This window comes from Neophocaena asiaeorientalis, unplaced genomic scaffold (genome assembly GCF_003031525.2).
Source record: "Neophocaena asiaeorientalis asiaeorientalis breed wild unplaced genomic scaffold, Neophocaena_asiaeorientalis_V1.1 scaffold67, whole genome shotgun sequence".
In the NCBI taxonomy this organism is placed as follows: Eukaryota; Metazoa; Chordata; class Mammalia; order Artiodactyla; family Phocoenidae; genus Neophocaena; species Neophocaena asiaeorientalis.
This window is the reverse complement of record NW_020173731.1, coordinates 4,666,810-4,684,234: the sequence shown is the minus strand read 5'-3', so window position 1 is coordinate 4,684,234 and position 17,425 is coordinate 4,666,810. Positions and strand designations below refer to the sequence as shown.

At 41.2% G+C, this 17,425-nt stretch overlaps 1 protein-coding gene across 3 annotated transcripts in view; it reads left to right on the top strand.

Annotated features, from left to right (window-relative positions):
- Positions 1 to 2,032, top strand: part of TATDN3 (TatD DNase domain containing 3) — a 16,527-nt gene extending 14,495 nt beyond the window's left edge. For 2 of the 3 annotated variants that reach the window (XM_024750990.1, XM_024750993.1), the window contains exon 10: positions 1,225 to 2,032. In XM_024750990.1, coding sequence (XP_024606758.1) covers positions 1,225 to 1,368 — 144 coding nt within the window. In that variant the 3' untranslated portion in view covers positions 1,369 to 2,032. The remainder of the gene's footprint in view (positions 1 to 1,224) is intronic. The other variant, XM_024750992.1, reaches the window with a different exon arrangement.
- Positions 2,033 to 17,425: the final 15,393 nt, after the last annotated feature.

The following is a 17,425-nucleotide window of genomic DNA, read 5'->3' as shown; positions in this document are numbered from 1 at the left end:
GGACTCTCAGCCACTGCGCCACCAAGGAAGCCCCCATAACTTGCTTTTATGTGGTGAACACATGTAAATATCAGTAAATATACTTTTCCTCATCATGTTTAATAAGTATATAAATTTCAGTGTGAATGTGCCCCAGTATATTTAACTTGATACTGTCTTTTAGGTTATTTGTTTCCAACACAGTACAGTTGACCCTTGAACAAGAAGTGCTTAGGGGTACCAACCCTCCAGCCCCGCCCCATACCATGGAAAATACATGTCTGTCCACCCTCCACATCTGCAGTTTTGCATCTGCGGATTCAGCCCTCATTTTCGTGGTTCTGCATTCACAGATTCAACCACGCTTGGATTGTGTAGTACTGTAGTATTTATTGAAAAAAAAATCCATGTATAAGTGGACCCACACAGTTCAAAACCATGTTTTTCAGGGGTCAACTGTATTATAAACAATATGATTAATGTCCTTGAACCTAAATCTTGATGTGCATTTTTCATTGTTTTCTTAGGCTACGTTATCAAGGTTATTTTTTAACCTTGTTATCTTATTCCTCTGAACATTATCATCCTGAGTCGGTAACTTAATAGTAACAACAATAATATATTTCATCAAATCTAAATGCCACTGATTGTAGATGTACCACTGTTTTGTGACCATTAAGGAAAAAAACACTACAATTATACTTTCACATGCCACTGAATGTCATTAAAATATATGTCAATTTCAGAGATGTTAAGACAGGGGAGAAATGCATCTTAGAATCAGTGAAATATGACTACATAATCTGTGTAGTCTTCCAGACACCATGGCATTACTGAGTCAAACTGTAACGTAGCCTGTGAGTTGAAATGGCCAAGCTACAGAGCTTGACCTTTGCAAGCACTCACTTGAGGAACAAAGGACAGTTAATAATTCATCAGTGAGGCAGGTCACCAAGTGTCCACTTTGTACAGACTGCTTCATATGCTAGGTGCTGGGACCTCGACTGGTAATACCCCAGGGCTCTTTTCAGGAGCAGGATAGACTTACAGTTAATGTTGTAGCCTTAGCTTTCAAGCTGAAGTTCAGGGCCTTTTCCTCAACTTCACCTCACCCCCATTAAAAAAAAAAAAATAGAGCTCATCAGTTGTTTTTACCAACTCATTTTCATCTCTTTTATCTTCAGTCTTCAAGGATTGCTTCCCTTGAGTGTCATGTTTGATTAATGTCTGCTTTGTCTGTCTCAGGTACGGAATGAGCCCCAAAACATTTCCATTTCAGCAGAATATATTGCCCAGGTGAAAGGGATCTCAGTGGAGGAAGTTATAGAAGTGACAACACAGAACGCATTGAAACTGTTTCCCAAACTTCAGTACCTGCTCCCGAAATAGCTTCAAAACAAAATCAAGTGCAGAGGGCACTGTTTGAGAAAAATAAATGTTCTGATGAAGAGTCTGAACTGAAGAGGCCATTGTATTGGGATTATAATTTTAGAGAAATATTTTTCTTAGAAGTAAAACTGGGCTTAGATCCTAAAACCCTGGTTCTAATTCTACCTTGCACTGCTTTTCAATTAACGGAGTCCTAGCAGGAGATTGGGAAATACCACTGCTTCTTACTTTGCCGTGTTAAATAGAACCACCAAATGAACTGAAACCATTTCTTCTGGCAAGGGTGGCTCCCACAGGTAAGAAATAAGTGCTACTGTGATGGCATGGAATAGGCTAAAGTTTGATCCTTTACCACCTGTTTGACTTCCCACAGGATTTATCCAGTGAAAGGCGAGTGTCTAGTTTTTTATACTATCAGAAATCTTATCTTTTCTGGGTTTACAAAATTGAACTTTTAGTACTTTGAATTATCTCTCATTTTAAGAGAAAAATGTACAAGGTTTTTATATAGATCTTAGATTTTGACTTATAAGCCCATGGTTCGTGCAATCACCGTTAAATACCAAGCACCACAGTTTAATTAATAAATTGGTTTTAAGTTCCAGTCTGAATTTTGTCATATGTTTAAAATGTACATAGCTCTATTAAAAATGTATCTGACTTTTTTGCATGCAATAATATTTTATATTTTTCAGTTTTAAAAATCTCTGGTATGAAAAGGGTCCAGTGGATGGTGGTGATAGTAGCACAACAATATGAATGTGCTTGAAGCCACTAAACTATACCCTGAAAAATTCTTGAGATGGTAAATTTTATGTTATGTGTACTTTACCACAATTTTTTAGAAAAACATCTTAGGTGTAGGTTACAAGGTATTGAGATCCATACCAAAACATGAGTATTTAATTTTGTTAAATTACATAAGCAGCAAATACTGGAAAAAGTACCTGTCAGAGAAATAAGTTAACTTCCTAAAAAGCCAAGTGATTTTACATAATCTTCAATACTTTGAAATGAATTCATTTGTAGAAGAATCAAAACTAGTTCTAGGGCAGATTGTCCAAATCAAACTAGACTATCTAAGAAGCAGAATAGAACGCTTTATGAGATACTTAACCACTTATCAGCATCATGACAGATGAAATGCCCACATTTAATGGGAGGTTATATTAAAACTAGACTTCTGATCTCTCTTTCAACTCTATATTTCTTTTGCCTGTTTTCTACCTCCTTCAGCTCCCATTCCCTTTCTCAGACTCTCACCTTTGAATCCTTTAAGATCCAACTTAAATGACTTCACCCTATGCGATCACCCCAGCCAGACATGACCCTTGCCCTCTAAATTGCATAGCCATTTTCTTCACTTACTCATCAGTTTCTTTCATTTTACACAAATAGTTATTGCTCCTCCTCTAGGTTACCCATTAATCTAGGTCTGTAGGCTACAGAGAGGAATAAGATATGGTTCTTGCCTTCAGTTCATACTTCACTAAAGAAGATAGACAAGTGGACAAATTTCAAAGCAATGTGAGAAGTACTATAATGAAGGAAGAATGAAGTACTATAAAACCCGTCTGATGACATTATAACACTTAACTCCTTCTTACTAGGGTTACTTTATGTTTTTCACCTCCAGAGATTGCAAACCTTTTGAGGACAAATACTTTTTTTGTTTTTGCATCATAGAAAAAGACATCTACATGTCTTGCAACAAGGTTTGCAATATCATATGCTCTCATGTATCTTTTACATAATGGAGAAGGTCTCTGAGGAGGGGCCAGGATGGCAGAGTAGGAAGACCCTGAGCTCACCTCCTCTCGTGGGCACACAAAATTACAACTATTTACAGAGTAACTGTTGATGAGAAAGACCAGAAAACAAGCAGAAAAGAACTTCTGCAACTAAAGAAGGAACAGCAATGAGACAGGTAGGAAGGGCGGAGACATGGTATAGTCAAGACCCATATGCCCAGGTAGGTGACTCTTGAACGGAAGGATGATTACAACTGCAGAGGCATTTCTCAAGGAGTAAGGAGCCTGAGCCCCACATCAAGCTCCCCAGGTCCGGGTGTCCTACACCAAGAAGATGAGCCCCCAGAATGTTTGGCTTTGAAGGCCACGGGGGCTTACTTTCTGGAGACCCAGAGGGCTGCGGGAAATAGAGACTCCACCCTTAAAGGGCGCACACAAAATCTCACACATGCCAGGACCCAGGGCAGAAGCAGTGATTTGAAAGGAACCTGGGTCAGACACACCTGCTGATCTTGGAGAGCCTCCCCAAGAGGCAGGAGGCACCTGGAGCTCACTCTGGGGACATAAATAATTGCAGCAGAAAATTTTGTGGAGCTGCTTCTACCACATGGACACTGGTTCTGGCAAGTGCCATTTTGGAATCCTCCTTCAAGTTTATTAGTGCTGGGACCTGGCCCTGCCCACAAGCCTGTCAGCACCAGTACTGGACACCTCAGCCCAAACCAGCTGGGGGAAGATACTGCCCCACCCACCAGCTGGCCTGCTGTCTTCAGACACATTGAGCCCACAGTCACCCTGGGACATGGCCCTGCCCACCAGTGCTAGACCCTGGACCAGCCTCATCCACCAGTGGACATGCATCAGCCCCATGATCACCTAGGCTGCATCCTGGGCCCCGTCCACCAGCAGACCATCTTACCAGCCCTGGGGCCCCCAGGGCCTGCAGCCAGAGATCCTGGGGCATAGCTCTGCCCAGCAGCAGACCAGCACTAGCCCCAAGACCCGGCTTCCCCCTCAAGCATGCAGACACCAAGCCCAGGACAACTGCAGCCCCTTAGCCCAACCTATGTCAGGACCCAGCCCACCCACCAGCAGGCCAACACCAGCTCTGTGACACCTTGGGCCCCTCATCCAGCAGCCCCAGGATCCAGCTTACCCACCAGCAGGCTGACACCAGCTCAGAGAAACCTTGGACTCCTCAGCCAACTGTTCCAGGATCTAGCCCATCTCACCAGCAAGTCAGGACCAGCTTTGGGACACCCCAGACCCCACAACCAGCCATGTCAAGAACCAGCCCACCCACCAGGAGGCTGACACTAGATCTGGGAACCTCAGCCCCATGACCACCAATCCCAGAACCTAGCTCCACCCACCAGTGGGCCAGCACTAGCCCTGTGACACCTGGGACTCGACAGCAAGCACTTCATGACCTGGCCCTGCTAACCAGCACCTGGCAACCAACCAAACCGGGGGCCAGCCACACTACCAGACTTCCCACAGTACTCAGCCTGCCACAACAGGAGGACCCACACAGCCCACATAGGGGGCACCCCTAGAGCATATAGCTCTGGTGACCAGAGGGGAGTGTGCTGCTGAGATGCATAGGATGTCTCCTATGAAAGGCCAATTCTCCAAAGTCAGGAAGTGTAACCAATCTAGCACATACACAGAAATAAAAACAGCAAATTAGGCAAGATGAGGTAACACAGGAATATGTTCCAAACAAAGTAGCAAAATAAAACCCCAGAAGAACTAAGTGAAGTGGAGATAGGCAATATATCTGATAAAACGTTCAAGTTAATGATCGTAAAGATGTTCAAAGAACTCAGGAGGAGATTGTATGAACAGAATGAGAAGTTAAAAGTTTTTAACAAAGAGTTAGAAAATGAAGAACCAAACAGAGATGAAGCATACAATAGCTAAAATGAAAAGTGCACTAGAAGGAATCAACAGAAGATTAAATGATATGGAGGAGTGAGTCAGCACACTGGAAAACAGAGTGGAAATCACTGATGCTGAACAGAAAAAAGAATAAAGAGAAATGAGGACAGTTTAAAGAGACCTCTGGGACAACATCAGGCATACTAACATTCACATTATAGGGGTCCCAGAAGGAGAAGGGAGAGAACAAGAGCAAAGATCATATTTGAAGACAGAATAGCTAAAAAATTCCCTAACTTGAGAAAGGAAACAGTCATCCAGGTTCAGGAAGCACAGAGTCTCAAACAGGATCAACCCAAAGAGGACCACACTAAGACACATTGTAATTAAAATGACAAAAATTAAAGATAAAAAGAATATTAAAAGCATCAAGGGAGGGACTTCCCTGGCAGTCCAGTGCTTAAGACTCCATGCTTCCACTGCAGGGGGCATGGGTTCAATCCCTGGTCAGGGATCTGATCCCTCATGCTGTGTGACGCATCTAAAAAAATAGAAGGAAGGGAGGGAGGGAGGGAAGGAGGAAGGAAGGAATCAGTGTTTAAAAAAAAAAGGCATCGACGGAAAATCTACACACTAAAGTTACATACTACAAGGGAACTCCCATAAAGCCATCAGCTGACTTTTCAGCAGAAACTCTGCAGGCCAGGACAGAATGGCATGATATATTCAAAACAATGAAAGGGAAAAACCTGTAACCAAGAATACTCTACCTGGCAAGGCTTTCATTCAGATTTGATAGATCAAGTTTTGCAGACAAGCAAAAGCTGAAAGAGTTCAGCACCACCAAACCAGCCTTACAAGAAATGCTACAGGGACTTCTCTAAATGAAAAAGAAAAGGCCACAGCTAGAAACATGAAAGTTACAAAAGGAAAAAGCTCATTGGTAAAGGCAAATACACAGTAAAGGTAGTAAATCAAGCATGTATGAAAGGAGGTTAAAAGACAAAAGTAGTAAACTCATCTATATCCTCAATATTTAAGGGGTATACAAAACAAAAAAATAACATGTCAAAAATAGTAAACATTGGGGGGAGTGGAGTAAAAATGAAGAGTTGTTAAAATGCAGTTGAACTTAAGAAATCAGCAACTTAAAACAGTCACATGTAGAGTCACATGTACATAAACCTCTTGGTATCCACAAACGAAAAATCTATAATATACAAACAAAAAAGAGAAAGGAATCCAAATATAACACTAAAGATAGTCATCAAGTCACAAAGGAAGACAGTACTGTATGATTTCACTTATATGTGGAATCTTAAAAAAAATGAACAAACATAAAAGAGAAACAATTATAGATACAGAGAACAAACAAGTGTTAGCCTGAGGGGAGGGGGTTGGGGGAGGAAAAAAATAAGTTAGGGGGACTAAGAAGTGAAAACTTCCAATTGCAGAGTAAATGAGTCACAGGTATGAGTTGAACAGTGGGGGGAATATAGTCAGTAACTATGTAGTATCTTTGTTTTGTGGCATATCATAACTAGACACCATGGTGATCAGTTTGAAATGTATAGACATCACTGTGATGTGTAACATAACAGGAACTAACATAGTGCTGTAGGACAATTATACTTCAACAACAAACTCATAAAAAAAGGAACAGTATTTGTGGTTGAAAGAGCTGGGTGTGTGAGGAGGGGGAAGTGGATGAAGGCAGTCAAACAGTAAAAACTTCCAATTATAAGGTAAATAAGTACTGGAGATGTGATGTACAACGTGATAAATATAATGAACACTGTTGTATGTCATACATGTTAGGTTTTTTTTGTTTTAACATCTTTATTGGAGTATAATTGCTTTGCAATGATGTGTTAGTTTCTGCTGTATAACAAATTGAATCAGCTATATGCATACCTATATCCCCATAGCTCCTCCCTCTTGCGTCTCCCTCCCACCCTCCCTATCCCACCCCTCCAGGTGGTCACAAAGCACCGAGCTGATCTCCTCCCTGTGCAATGCAGTTGCTTCCCACTAGCTATCTATTTTACATTTGGTAGTGTATATATATCAATGCTACTCTCTCACTTCATCCCAGCTTACCCTTCCCCCTCCCCGTGTCCTCAAGTCCATTCTCTATGTCTGCGTCTTTATTCCTGTCCTGCCCCTAGGTTCACCAGAACCATTTTTTTTTTAGATTCCACATATATGTGTTAGCATACAGTATTTGTTTTTCTCTTTCTGACTTACTTCACTCTGTATGACAGAAGCTAGGTCCATCCACCTCATTTTTTGATATTGAGCTGCATGAGCTGCTTGTATATTTTGGAGATTAATCCTTTATCAGTTGCTTCGTTTGCAAATACTTTCTCCCATTCTGAGGGTTGTCTTTTCTTCTTGTTTATCCTAAGGGATTAGGTCCCATTTGTTTATTTTTGTTTTTATTTCCATTTCTCTAGAGGTGGGTCAAAAACAATCTTGCTGTGATTTAGGTCATAGAGTGTTCTGCCTGTGTTTCAGTCTAAGAGTTTTACACTGTCTGGCTTTACATTTAGGTCTTTAATCCATTTTGACTTTATTTTTGTGTATGGTGTTAGAAAGTGTTCTAATTTCATTCTTCTACATGTAGCTGTCCAGTTTTCCCAGCACGAGTTAATGGAGAGGCTGTCTCTTCTCCATTGTATACTCTTGCCTCCTTTGTCAAAGATAAGGTGACCATATGTGCATTTTGCATCTATGTTCATCAGTGATATTGGCTTGTAGTTTTCTTTTTTGTGACACCTTTGTCTGGTTTTGGTATCAGGGTGATGGTGGCCTCGTAGAATGAATTTGGGAGTGTTCCTCCCTCTGCTATATTTTGGAAGAGTTTGAGAAGGATAGGTGTTAGCTCTTCTCTAAACGTTTGGTAGAATTCACTTGTGAAGCCATCTGGTCATGGGGTTTTGTTGGAAGATTTTTAATCACAGTTTCAATTTCAGTGCTTGTGACTGGTCTGTTTATATTTTCTATCTCTTTCAAGTTCAGTCTCAGAAGGTTGTACTTTTCTAGGAATTTGTCCATTTCTTCCAGGTTGTCCATTTTACTGGCATAGAGTTGCTTGTAGTAATCTCTCATGATCTTTTGTATTTCTGCAGTGTCAGTTGTTACTTCTCCTTTTTCATTTCTAATTCTATTGATTTGAGTCTTCTCCCTTTTTTTCTTGATGAGTCTGGCTAATGGGCTATCAATTTTGTTTATCTTCTCAAAGAGCCAGCTTTAAGTTTTATTGATCTTTGATATTGTTTCCTTCATTTCTTTTTCATTTATTTCTGATCTGATCTTTATGATTTCTTTCCTTCTGCTAACTTTGGGGGTTTTTTGTTCTTTCTCTAATTGCTTTAGGTGTAAGGTTAGCTTGTTTATTTGAGATGTTTCTTGTTTCTTTACGTAGGTTTCTATTGCTATAAACTTCCCTCTTAGAACTGTTTTTGCTGCATCCCATAAGTTTTGGGTCGTCGTGCTTTCATTGTCATTTGTTTCTAGGTATTTTTTGATTTCCTCTTTGATTTCTTCAGTGATCTCTTGGTTATTTAGTAGTGTATTGTTTAGCCTCCATGTGTTTGTATTTTTACAGTTTTTCCTGTAATTGATATCTAGTCTCATAGTGTTGTGGTCGGAAAAGATACTTGATACGATTTCAGTTTTCTGATTTACCAAGGCTTGATTTGTGACCCAAGATTTGGTCTAGCCTGGAGAATGTTCCATGAGCACTAGAGGAGAAAGTGTATTCTGTTGTGTACAATCTCTTCAAATATTTTCTCAGACCCTTTCTTTTTCTCTTCTTCTTCTGGGACCCCTATAATTCAAATGTTGGTGCATTTAATGTTGTCCCAGAGTTCTCTGAGACTATCCTCACTTCTTTTCATTCTTTTTTCTTTATTCTGCTCACTGACAGTTATTTCCACCATTTTATATTCCAGGTCACTTATCCGTTCTTCTGCCTCAGTTATTCTGCTATTGATTTCTTCTTGAGTATTTTTAATTTCAGTTATTGTGTTGTTCATCACTGTTTGTTTGCTCTTTATTTCTTATAGATCCTTGTTAAATGTTTCTTGTATTTTCTCCATTCTGTTTCCAAAATTTTGGATCATCTTTACTCTGAATCCTTTTTTAGGTAGTTTGCCTATTTCGTCTTCATTTATTTGGTCTTGTAGGTTTTTACCTTGTTCCTTCGTCTGTAACATATTTTTTTGTCGTTTTTTGTTTTTTTGGTTTTTTTGTTTTGATGGGTGGTGCTGTATTCCTGTCTTACTGGTTGTTTGGTCTGAGGCCTCCAGCACTGGAGTTTGCAGCCACTTGGATAGAGCCGGGTCTTGGTGCTGAGATGAGGACCTCTGGGAGGCCTCACTCTGATTAATATTCCCTGGGGTCTGCGGTTCTCTGTTAGGCCAGCAGTTTGGACTCGGAGCTCCCACTGCAGGAGCTCAGGTCTGACCTCCAGCCTGGGAATCAAGATCCTGCAACCTGCGTGGAGTGGCAGAAAAAAAGGAGCAGTACAATATCAAAGAATTGAAAAACAAAATAAAATTGGAAAGATCAAAAATATATTAGGAAAAATATAATTGAAACAACTACAACAAGGTAAAATAAAACCACAACAGATAAAAGAAAAAAGAGGGGAGGGGGAGACAGGGGGAACAAGCCAAAAGGAGAGAATGCTGGCTTCGGGAGTGTGGAGTTCCGGTGTTTGGAGGTAGGGCCCTGGGTGAGGGTGTGTGGGTGTGTTTTAGGCCCAGTGCAGTTGGAGGGGGTCTCAGAGGGGGTCTCCGAGTGTAGAGGTAGGGCCCTGGGTGTGGGTGTAGGGGCGGGGCTCGGGCTCTGGGCGGCAGGAGGGAGGCTCCGAGGACAGAGAATTAGGCCCGGGAGCCCAACAGACTCCCTGGTGCCTAAGTGGACAGGGAAAGCGTTGGCCGCGTTCCCTTCCATTCCTCCGTGCCCCCCCACCATGGTCTCCCCCAGGGTCTCCCCCATCCCCTTTGGACCCCTAACCGTGGGTGGATCCTGCTGGGTGTGAGAACACCTCTCCTTCCCCAGCCACCCCTCAGGGGTGCTGGTCCTGGAGGTCCGGCCTTTACTTTTGCTCCCCCTTCCCTCCCTCCCACTCCCTCAGGACCCGCATGGCTGGAGGGGGCCTAGGTGGGCAGAGGATCAGGCCAGGGATCTCAGCAGGTTCCTCGGGGCCCAAGTGGGCACGGGAAACTTGTCCGTGGTCCCATTTGATCCTCTGCCCTCCCAATGGTTCTCCAATTTCCCCCTTCTAGCGTGGGATCCCTTCCCCTCCCCCAGCCACCCCTCAGGGACGCCAGTCCCGTCCTGCCTCCACTTCTCCTCCACCTTCACTCCCCACCATGCCCCACATTCTACCCAGTCGCTGGGGGTTCCTCCCATCCCCTTAGGTGTCCATGGTCCCCCTCCGGTGCCTGGTAGGTGCCCTAGTTGTGCAGAGACCCAAATTCCACGTCCTCCTAGTTCGCCATCTTGACTCTGCCCCTACATGTTAGTTTTTAAGAGTAAATCCTAAAAGTTCTCATCACAAGAAAAAATTTTTTTCTATTTAATTTTGTATCTGTATGAGACGATAGACGTTCACTAAACTTACTGTGATAATCACTTCATGATGTATGTAAGACAAATCATTATGCTGTACACCTTAAACGTTTTCAGTGCTGTATGTCAATGATATCTCAACAAAACTGGAAGAAAAATTCGTGAATAAATAAATAAGGGAATGGAGACAGTAAGTCCAACTGATTGCAGTTGAGAAGTCCAGTATTTTATCTTTCAAACTACTCTTTGAAATGGATGTTGGATAATATGTGTATCTTCACTGGGTTTATTATTTGTTTTTAGATGCATATTTTTCTCCTCTAACCTATAAACGTATTAAATACTACTCAAGTATTTTCTAACATTAAACCTTTTGAAAAATAGGAATAAACTCACTTGGTCTGGAAAAGCAACTCTTTTTGTATTCTCTAGGAGCTGCTCCCCAGCTGAAAGGCAAAAAGAGCTTCTCCCCTCTATGCATATGGTGACCTGCCATACTAAAGGAAACAATTTTTTTAAAGCTTTTTTAAACTGTTTTTTTCTTAATTTCTATATTTTTTCTTGTTTTCTTTTAATTTGTATTAATTTATTTGTTTTTGTAATTTGGCTGTCCTGCGCGGCATGCAGGATGGTTCCCTGACTAGGGATCGAACCCAGGCCTCTGCACTGATAGCACCAAATCCCAACCACTAGGCAACCAGGGAACTCCCTAAAGAAAACATTTCTTATTCCAGCTCTCATCTTTTTTTTATTATAGTAAGAATCAGATAGGATAGCATCCTTCCTCTTTTTTTTTTTTTTTTTTGGCTGTGTTGGGTCTTTGTTGCTGCAGGCAGGCTTTCTCTAGTTGTGGCGAGCAGGGGCTACTCTTCGTTGTGGTGCACGGGCTTCTCATAGCGGTGGCTTCTCTTGTTGCGGAGCACAGGCTCTAGTCTCACAGGCTCAGTAGTTGTGGCACGTGGGCTTTGTTGCTTCGTGGCATATGGGATCTTCCTGGACCAGGAATCGAACCTGTGTCCTCTGCATCAGCAGGAGGATTCTTAACCACTGCACCACCAGGGAAGTCCCAACTACATTTTCTTTAATTTTCTTTTTTTTATATCAGAAAAAAAGAGAGAGAGAGAAGATTTCCAACTAAGCTGGATATCAAGAGTTCTATGTTTTAGAACTTTAGGGTTCAATTTATCACGCTTTCAAAAGTTTGCACAAGGCATACAACAGAGGCCCTCTTTCTGGGTGGGCCTAGCCATTTATCCTAGGGGCAAAAAAAGAAAAAAAATAATACCCTCCATTATTGCTTATATTAGCCCCTGAATATTAGCCCCCATTTTTTATTTTATACTGTGTGGGCTCAGGTAACCCTATTGGTTTCCTTTAGTATGTTTAATTAATATTGCCTGAGCAGCAGATTTATGTGCCTGTCTTATAATACCAGGCAGAGGAAGCATTCCCTAGTGAGACATAATGCCTTTCCTGATAGGGATAGAATAGGATAGTTATACACGTAGTTGTAGAAGTCCCAATAGGGGACTATACATAGAGAGGGAAACCTAGGAAAACTTTGGGAGACCACTGTAAGTTAATGATCACTCAAGAAAGCTGTTGGAACTTGTGGAACGAAGCAGCCTAGCTTAACTATAAAACCATAAATAAAAACACCAAATCCCAACCACTAGGCAACCAGGGAACTCCCTAAAGAAAACATTTCTGGAGATAGGCCCCAGGCCATTAGGTGGAAGAAAAATGTTACCACCTTTCTACTGATAATCCTAGTTTGACCTCATAGGGTCAGACACTCTCCAGCCTGATATGAAGGAGGAACTAGTGATGTAAGCCTCATGTCTACTCGAAGAAGGGGATCTTTTTCCCTTTCCTGTCGGAGTCCAGCTCCAACGAGTCCAGGGAAACCTGAGGGATGGACGGCGTCGGTGAAGGAAATGAGACCTGACACCCTTGTAGATGTCAGCACATTAAGCTAAATTTATTTTTTAGAGCAGGTATTTATATGTCGGCAGGTTTCATCATCATGTACAAAATTTAAAAATCTTAACATGTTCTAACCTCAAAATGTTTTTATCAGTTTTTTGAAAATGTCCCCAGTTTTTAGATGTACTAACAAGATAATTTTCTAAGTTTTCATTAGTTGCAGGTTATTTTCTAGTAGTTAAGCCAAGCTATTATGTAAGTTTTTATTACAGAAGTGCAATCTTCGTGTTTTTTCTGCATGGGCAAGTTTTTTGAATAGTGCCCTGAAAATATTTACAATATATTCTACAGTTCCTGTGTTCCTGACTCCACTAGTAGCACTCACAATACGTTCTACGCTCCTGTTTATCATCCAGCAATTATTGCCAGAGTATTAACCTTTCTTTTTAGTGGACCCATATAAAACCAAAATTATCAACAACCCCTTCGTAGGGCCACAGTTGTTTAATTGGGGGTGTTTTTCATAGGAATACCCCTATATTTCCAGATTGTGTATTGCGTTCCCAGTTTCCTGGGGCCGGAATAGGTACTTTCCATTTTGTGGTAATAATAGTAGGGGGGGTAGTAGTTTTTCTCATTTTCCTAACCCTGGGCACAAATCCACCTTGTGCTGTTTCCTTAACACAACCAGACTTAACATCAATAGAGGTGTAGTCCACCGACCTGGCACAGTGCTGCTTTGCAGTCCTGCCTTTGATTGCATCATGACTTTGTCGGTCACGGTGCAGGGACTCCAGGATGGCTTCCAACACTTTCCCTTTCCTTTGACTATAAAATTGTAGCCCACTTAATCCTCAGGGCAGAGCTCCCTCGCCTGCCCGCTTGCATCTCTTACAAGTGTCCTATATTAATAAATCTACTTCTTGCCTATCGCTTTGCCTCTTGCTGAATTCCTTCTGTGCTGAGACACAAAGAACCTGAGCTTCAGTAACTCCAGACACTAGGTGAGTGATTCTAATTAAAAGACCATGGGTTCAAGTCCCAACCTGAGGTGCACAGTTTCAATCCCAGTCTAATTAGGCAAAAGAGATCTAACCATCTTGTATAAAGTCCATTCAAATATACCAATTTTTATAAACTGTCACCTCAGTTCTATCAACTCTTATACCTTTAATTTTAGCCTTGATTAGGATCCCATCAACAAATCTTCTGAAATAAGAAGTCTCAGAAACTTACGTTTTATCCCCAGCCATTTCACCTATTTTTGTACAAAAGGCTTTGAGATCCCCATTGAGGGACTGAGCCAAGGGACTCAGGCCCTTTTGTCAGTATTTAACTTGATTTATTATCCTAACTGTCCCCAAGCAATTACTGGTCAGGTATCTCAGTGTAATTTTCTTGCAGGCTTTTAAAAAGTTTTTTGAATTGTGGGAAATAGAGCAGACTTGTTCCAGGCCCTTTAATGTTGGGGGAACCACCAGGGGATCCCTTTGTTCCATTCAATCCTAGGTGTGTTACCGAGTCCAAGCTCACTCTGCTCACCACACAGGCCAATAAATCGGACAGCAGGCGTTAAGGCAAGGAAAAGACTTTATTCTTCGGAAAGCCAGCAGACCAAGAAGATAGCAGTCTAATGTCTCAAAATAACCATCTTATCGGGGTCTGGATGCCAGTTTCTTTTATAGAACAGAGAGGGGGAGGAGATGAGGAAGTAAAGTAAAAAGGCCATTAGTTTTGCCTGGCTTGGCCAGCGCTGGGGAGGGAATGTATTAATTCCTTCTTTTCGGCAGCCATTCACAGGTGGGTCAGATTGCCTCCCTGTGAGCTGAACAAAGGCACTTTAGTTTAACATTCTGGCAGAGGGGCAGGGTTCCCTGAGGCAGGCCACTATGTATGATTATAATAATAAAAGCAACGAAAAGCAAAGGTTAAAGTCGAAGAAACAGATCTGAAGAGTCAAAATTGGCTCTTCCCTGTTACAGGTGGTGTTGTATTAAAACCTTTGTTTTAATTCCATTAATGTCATTTTTATTTATTCCATTTCTTAATAACCATCTAAAGATGTCCATCCTGGACATCCAGTAGATGCTGGAGAGGGTGTGGAGAAAAGGGAACCCTCTTGCACTGTTGGTGGGAATGTAAATTGATACAGCCACTATGGAGAACAGTATGGAGGTTCCTTAAAAAACTAAAAATAGAACTACCATATGACCCAGCAATCCCACTACTGGGCATATACCCAGAGAAAACCATAATTCAAAAAGACATGCAGGGCTTCCCTGGTGGCGCAGTGGTTGAGAGTCCGCCTGCCAACGCAGGGGACACGGTTCGTGCCCCGGTCCGGGAAGATCCCACATGCCGTGGAGCGGCTGGGCCCGTGAGCCATGGCCGCTGAGCCTGCGCGTCCGGAGCCCGTGCTCCGCAACGGGAGAGGTCACAACAGTGAGAGACCCGCGTCCCGCAAAAAAAAAAAAAAATTCTTGCAATAAATGATCTATTTGCTTTCATTTATATAATATTTACTATTCATTAGACCGTACTGTGTTTCATTTCTCTTTTACTTTCTCTGTGTTTAAAAAATTTTGTAAATTATTTATTTTGGGGGGCCTTGCCATGTGGCATGTGGGATCTTCCCCAACCAGGGGTCGAACCCGTGACCCCCTGCGTTCAGAGCCCAGAGTCCTAACCACTGGACCACCAGGGAAGTCCTATCAGAATTTTATAATCAGTTTCTTGTATGGAATTCTTTGTGTTTGTTAAGAAATGTATTGAACTTAATTTTTGACACAGTTGATTAATTTTGTGACTTTTGAACTTAAAGATAAATTTCCTCCAAATGTTTTTTTTTTCATTCAGTCTGAAATCTTCTTTATCTAAATCTTCTAGATTTACTGAAAAATGTTTATTTAGTTGACCGAAACAGACATCAGATTTTCTTTGGCATTTAGAGTCTCTGTGGATTGTAAGAATATTTGAATTTTTCATTGAATTCCATTTATTGACTGAGTTATGTTTTATGGTGTTTGTTGTTATTAGGAGGTAAATATGGTAACATTCTATTTCAGCAATTCCCAAATAAGATTTAATAAGTAGTCTCTATATATTCTATCCCTCTTAGGACTTGTAAGTAAAAATTTGTAAAACTGGAGGATACTTTACATATATACACACATATATAAAATGCATATGTATATTGTATATATGTATGAAACATATAATATACAAAAACTTTATAACTCATCCCCCAATTTATAGATAATAGTGATCTCTTAATTTTCTTTGGGACAGGAAGGATTAATTTGATAAAATGAGCAATAAGACAATGGCTGAGGATAAAAAAAATCACTGAACATGTTTTGCCTGCCTAAAAGTAGTTCTATAGATAATTATTTAAACAAATTAAAGCCTACTTAAGTTTATTTTAAAACTGCAAATATAATGTTGAAGTCATCATTAAACATGTAATGTTGAAATATATGGAGATGAACTCTAAGAAAAAAAAAAAAAAAACTTATCTAGGTACTTCAGAGAGAAGCTAAAACACAGGATATGGGGGAAGGCCTGTCCTGGGAAGGCCCCATAAGGTCCTGCTCCGTTACAAGTCCAGGATTTTCCTTGAAAACAATTTCAAGTCTGTTGTAATAGTCATGCACAAGTTTGTTAGTCCTTGAGTGCATGCTTTGATTTTATTCCAATCAACAGGTTTTGGGAAGGCCCAAGGAATGGCTTCATGTAAAGTTTTTGCTATTTCTTTGGCTTCAGAGCTGTCAGCTAGCATGAAACATTGAAGATCCTCTAAAGGATTATTCCAGCCAGCTTTAGCCATCCAAAGTTGGGCGATCAGGAAACACAAGCTCATAGATTTGAATGACAATGTTAAATTCCTTTGCAAAATGGTGAGGGTTCTCAGTAAGCTTGGAAATCCCTTTGGCTATAGCTAGCAATTCTGCCTTAGTCCCAAGTATGTAAATTAGATTTAAAAGGGTGCCCTCATTATTAGGTTTCAATTTAAACGTATGATTTTGTGTATTTATTTATGTATTTATTTTTTGGCTGCACTGCACAGCTTGCAGGATCTTAGTTCTCTGACCAGGGATTGAACCCGTGACCCCTGTAGTGGAAGTGCGGAGTCCTAACCATTGGACCATCAGGGAATTCCCTAAACCTGTGAGTTTGAATTGGTTGAATGAAAGAGGTTGGGGGTGGAGGATCAAGGGAGGCCTCAGGGTTTGGGGAGTAAAAAGGGAGTTCAGCAAGGGAAGAGGAAAAGAAGGAGGGAGATGGGGGGAAGTGTGGAGGACAGACTTGAGGAGCTGGAGGGGGTGACAGAAGAGTTACCAGTCTTGTAACTGAGAAATCTTTTTCAGAAAGTTTAGAATTATTGTCTTGGAAGGAACTGATTTGGGGATCAAAGAATTGTAATTCAGGTCACATAGATTCTGGTAGCAACCTAAACAGCGTCCTGCTGGGGAGTAAAAGTCAGGAGCTTTTAAAGGCAAAGACGGGAGATTTGTATTACAAAGAATTTTAATTGTAGTTGGAGGCAGAAGCTAGTGTTGACTAAACAGGTTTGATAAGGCTAACACTAGAGGGAGGGGAAAGTCCGGTCCATAACTGTGACAAGTTTCAGGTGTTCTTGCAGAGTCCTTGGAATATTTGTGGTTTGGCCCAATTCAGAAGTCCATGGTTCCATCCGTGTGTGAGGTTCACCTCCTTAATGGGTTCCTGGCTCCATTTTAAAACCCCTTGACATAAGTGAATCTATTTTATTTCACATTTCACCAAACCTTACCAAGGTCTTACTTCATTCCCACTCTAAGGTTATAGGATACAACACTAGGCATGCACAATTGTGGCCAACTATGTAAAATTAAATTTTGTAAGTAGTGTTTAAAATACTTTGGATGATTTGTTTT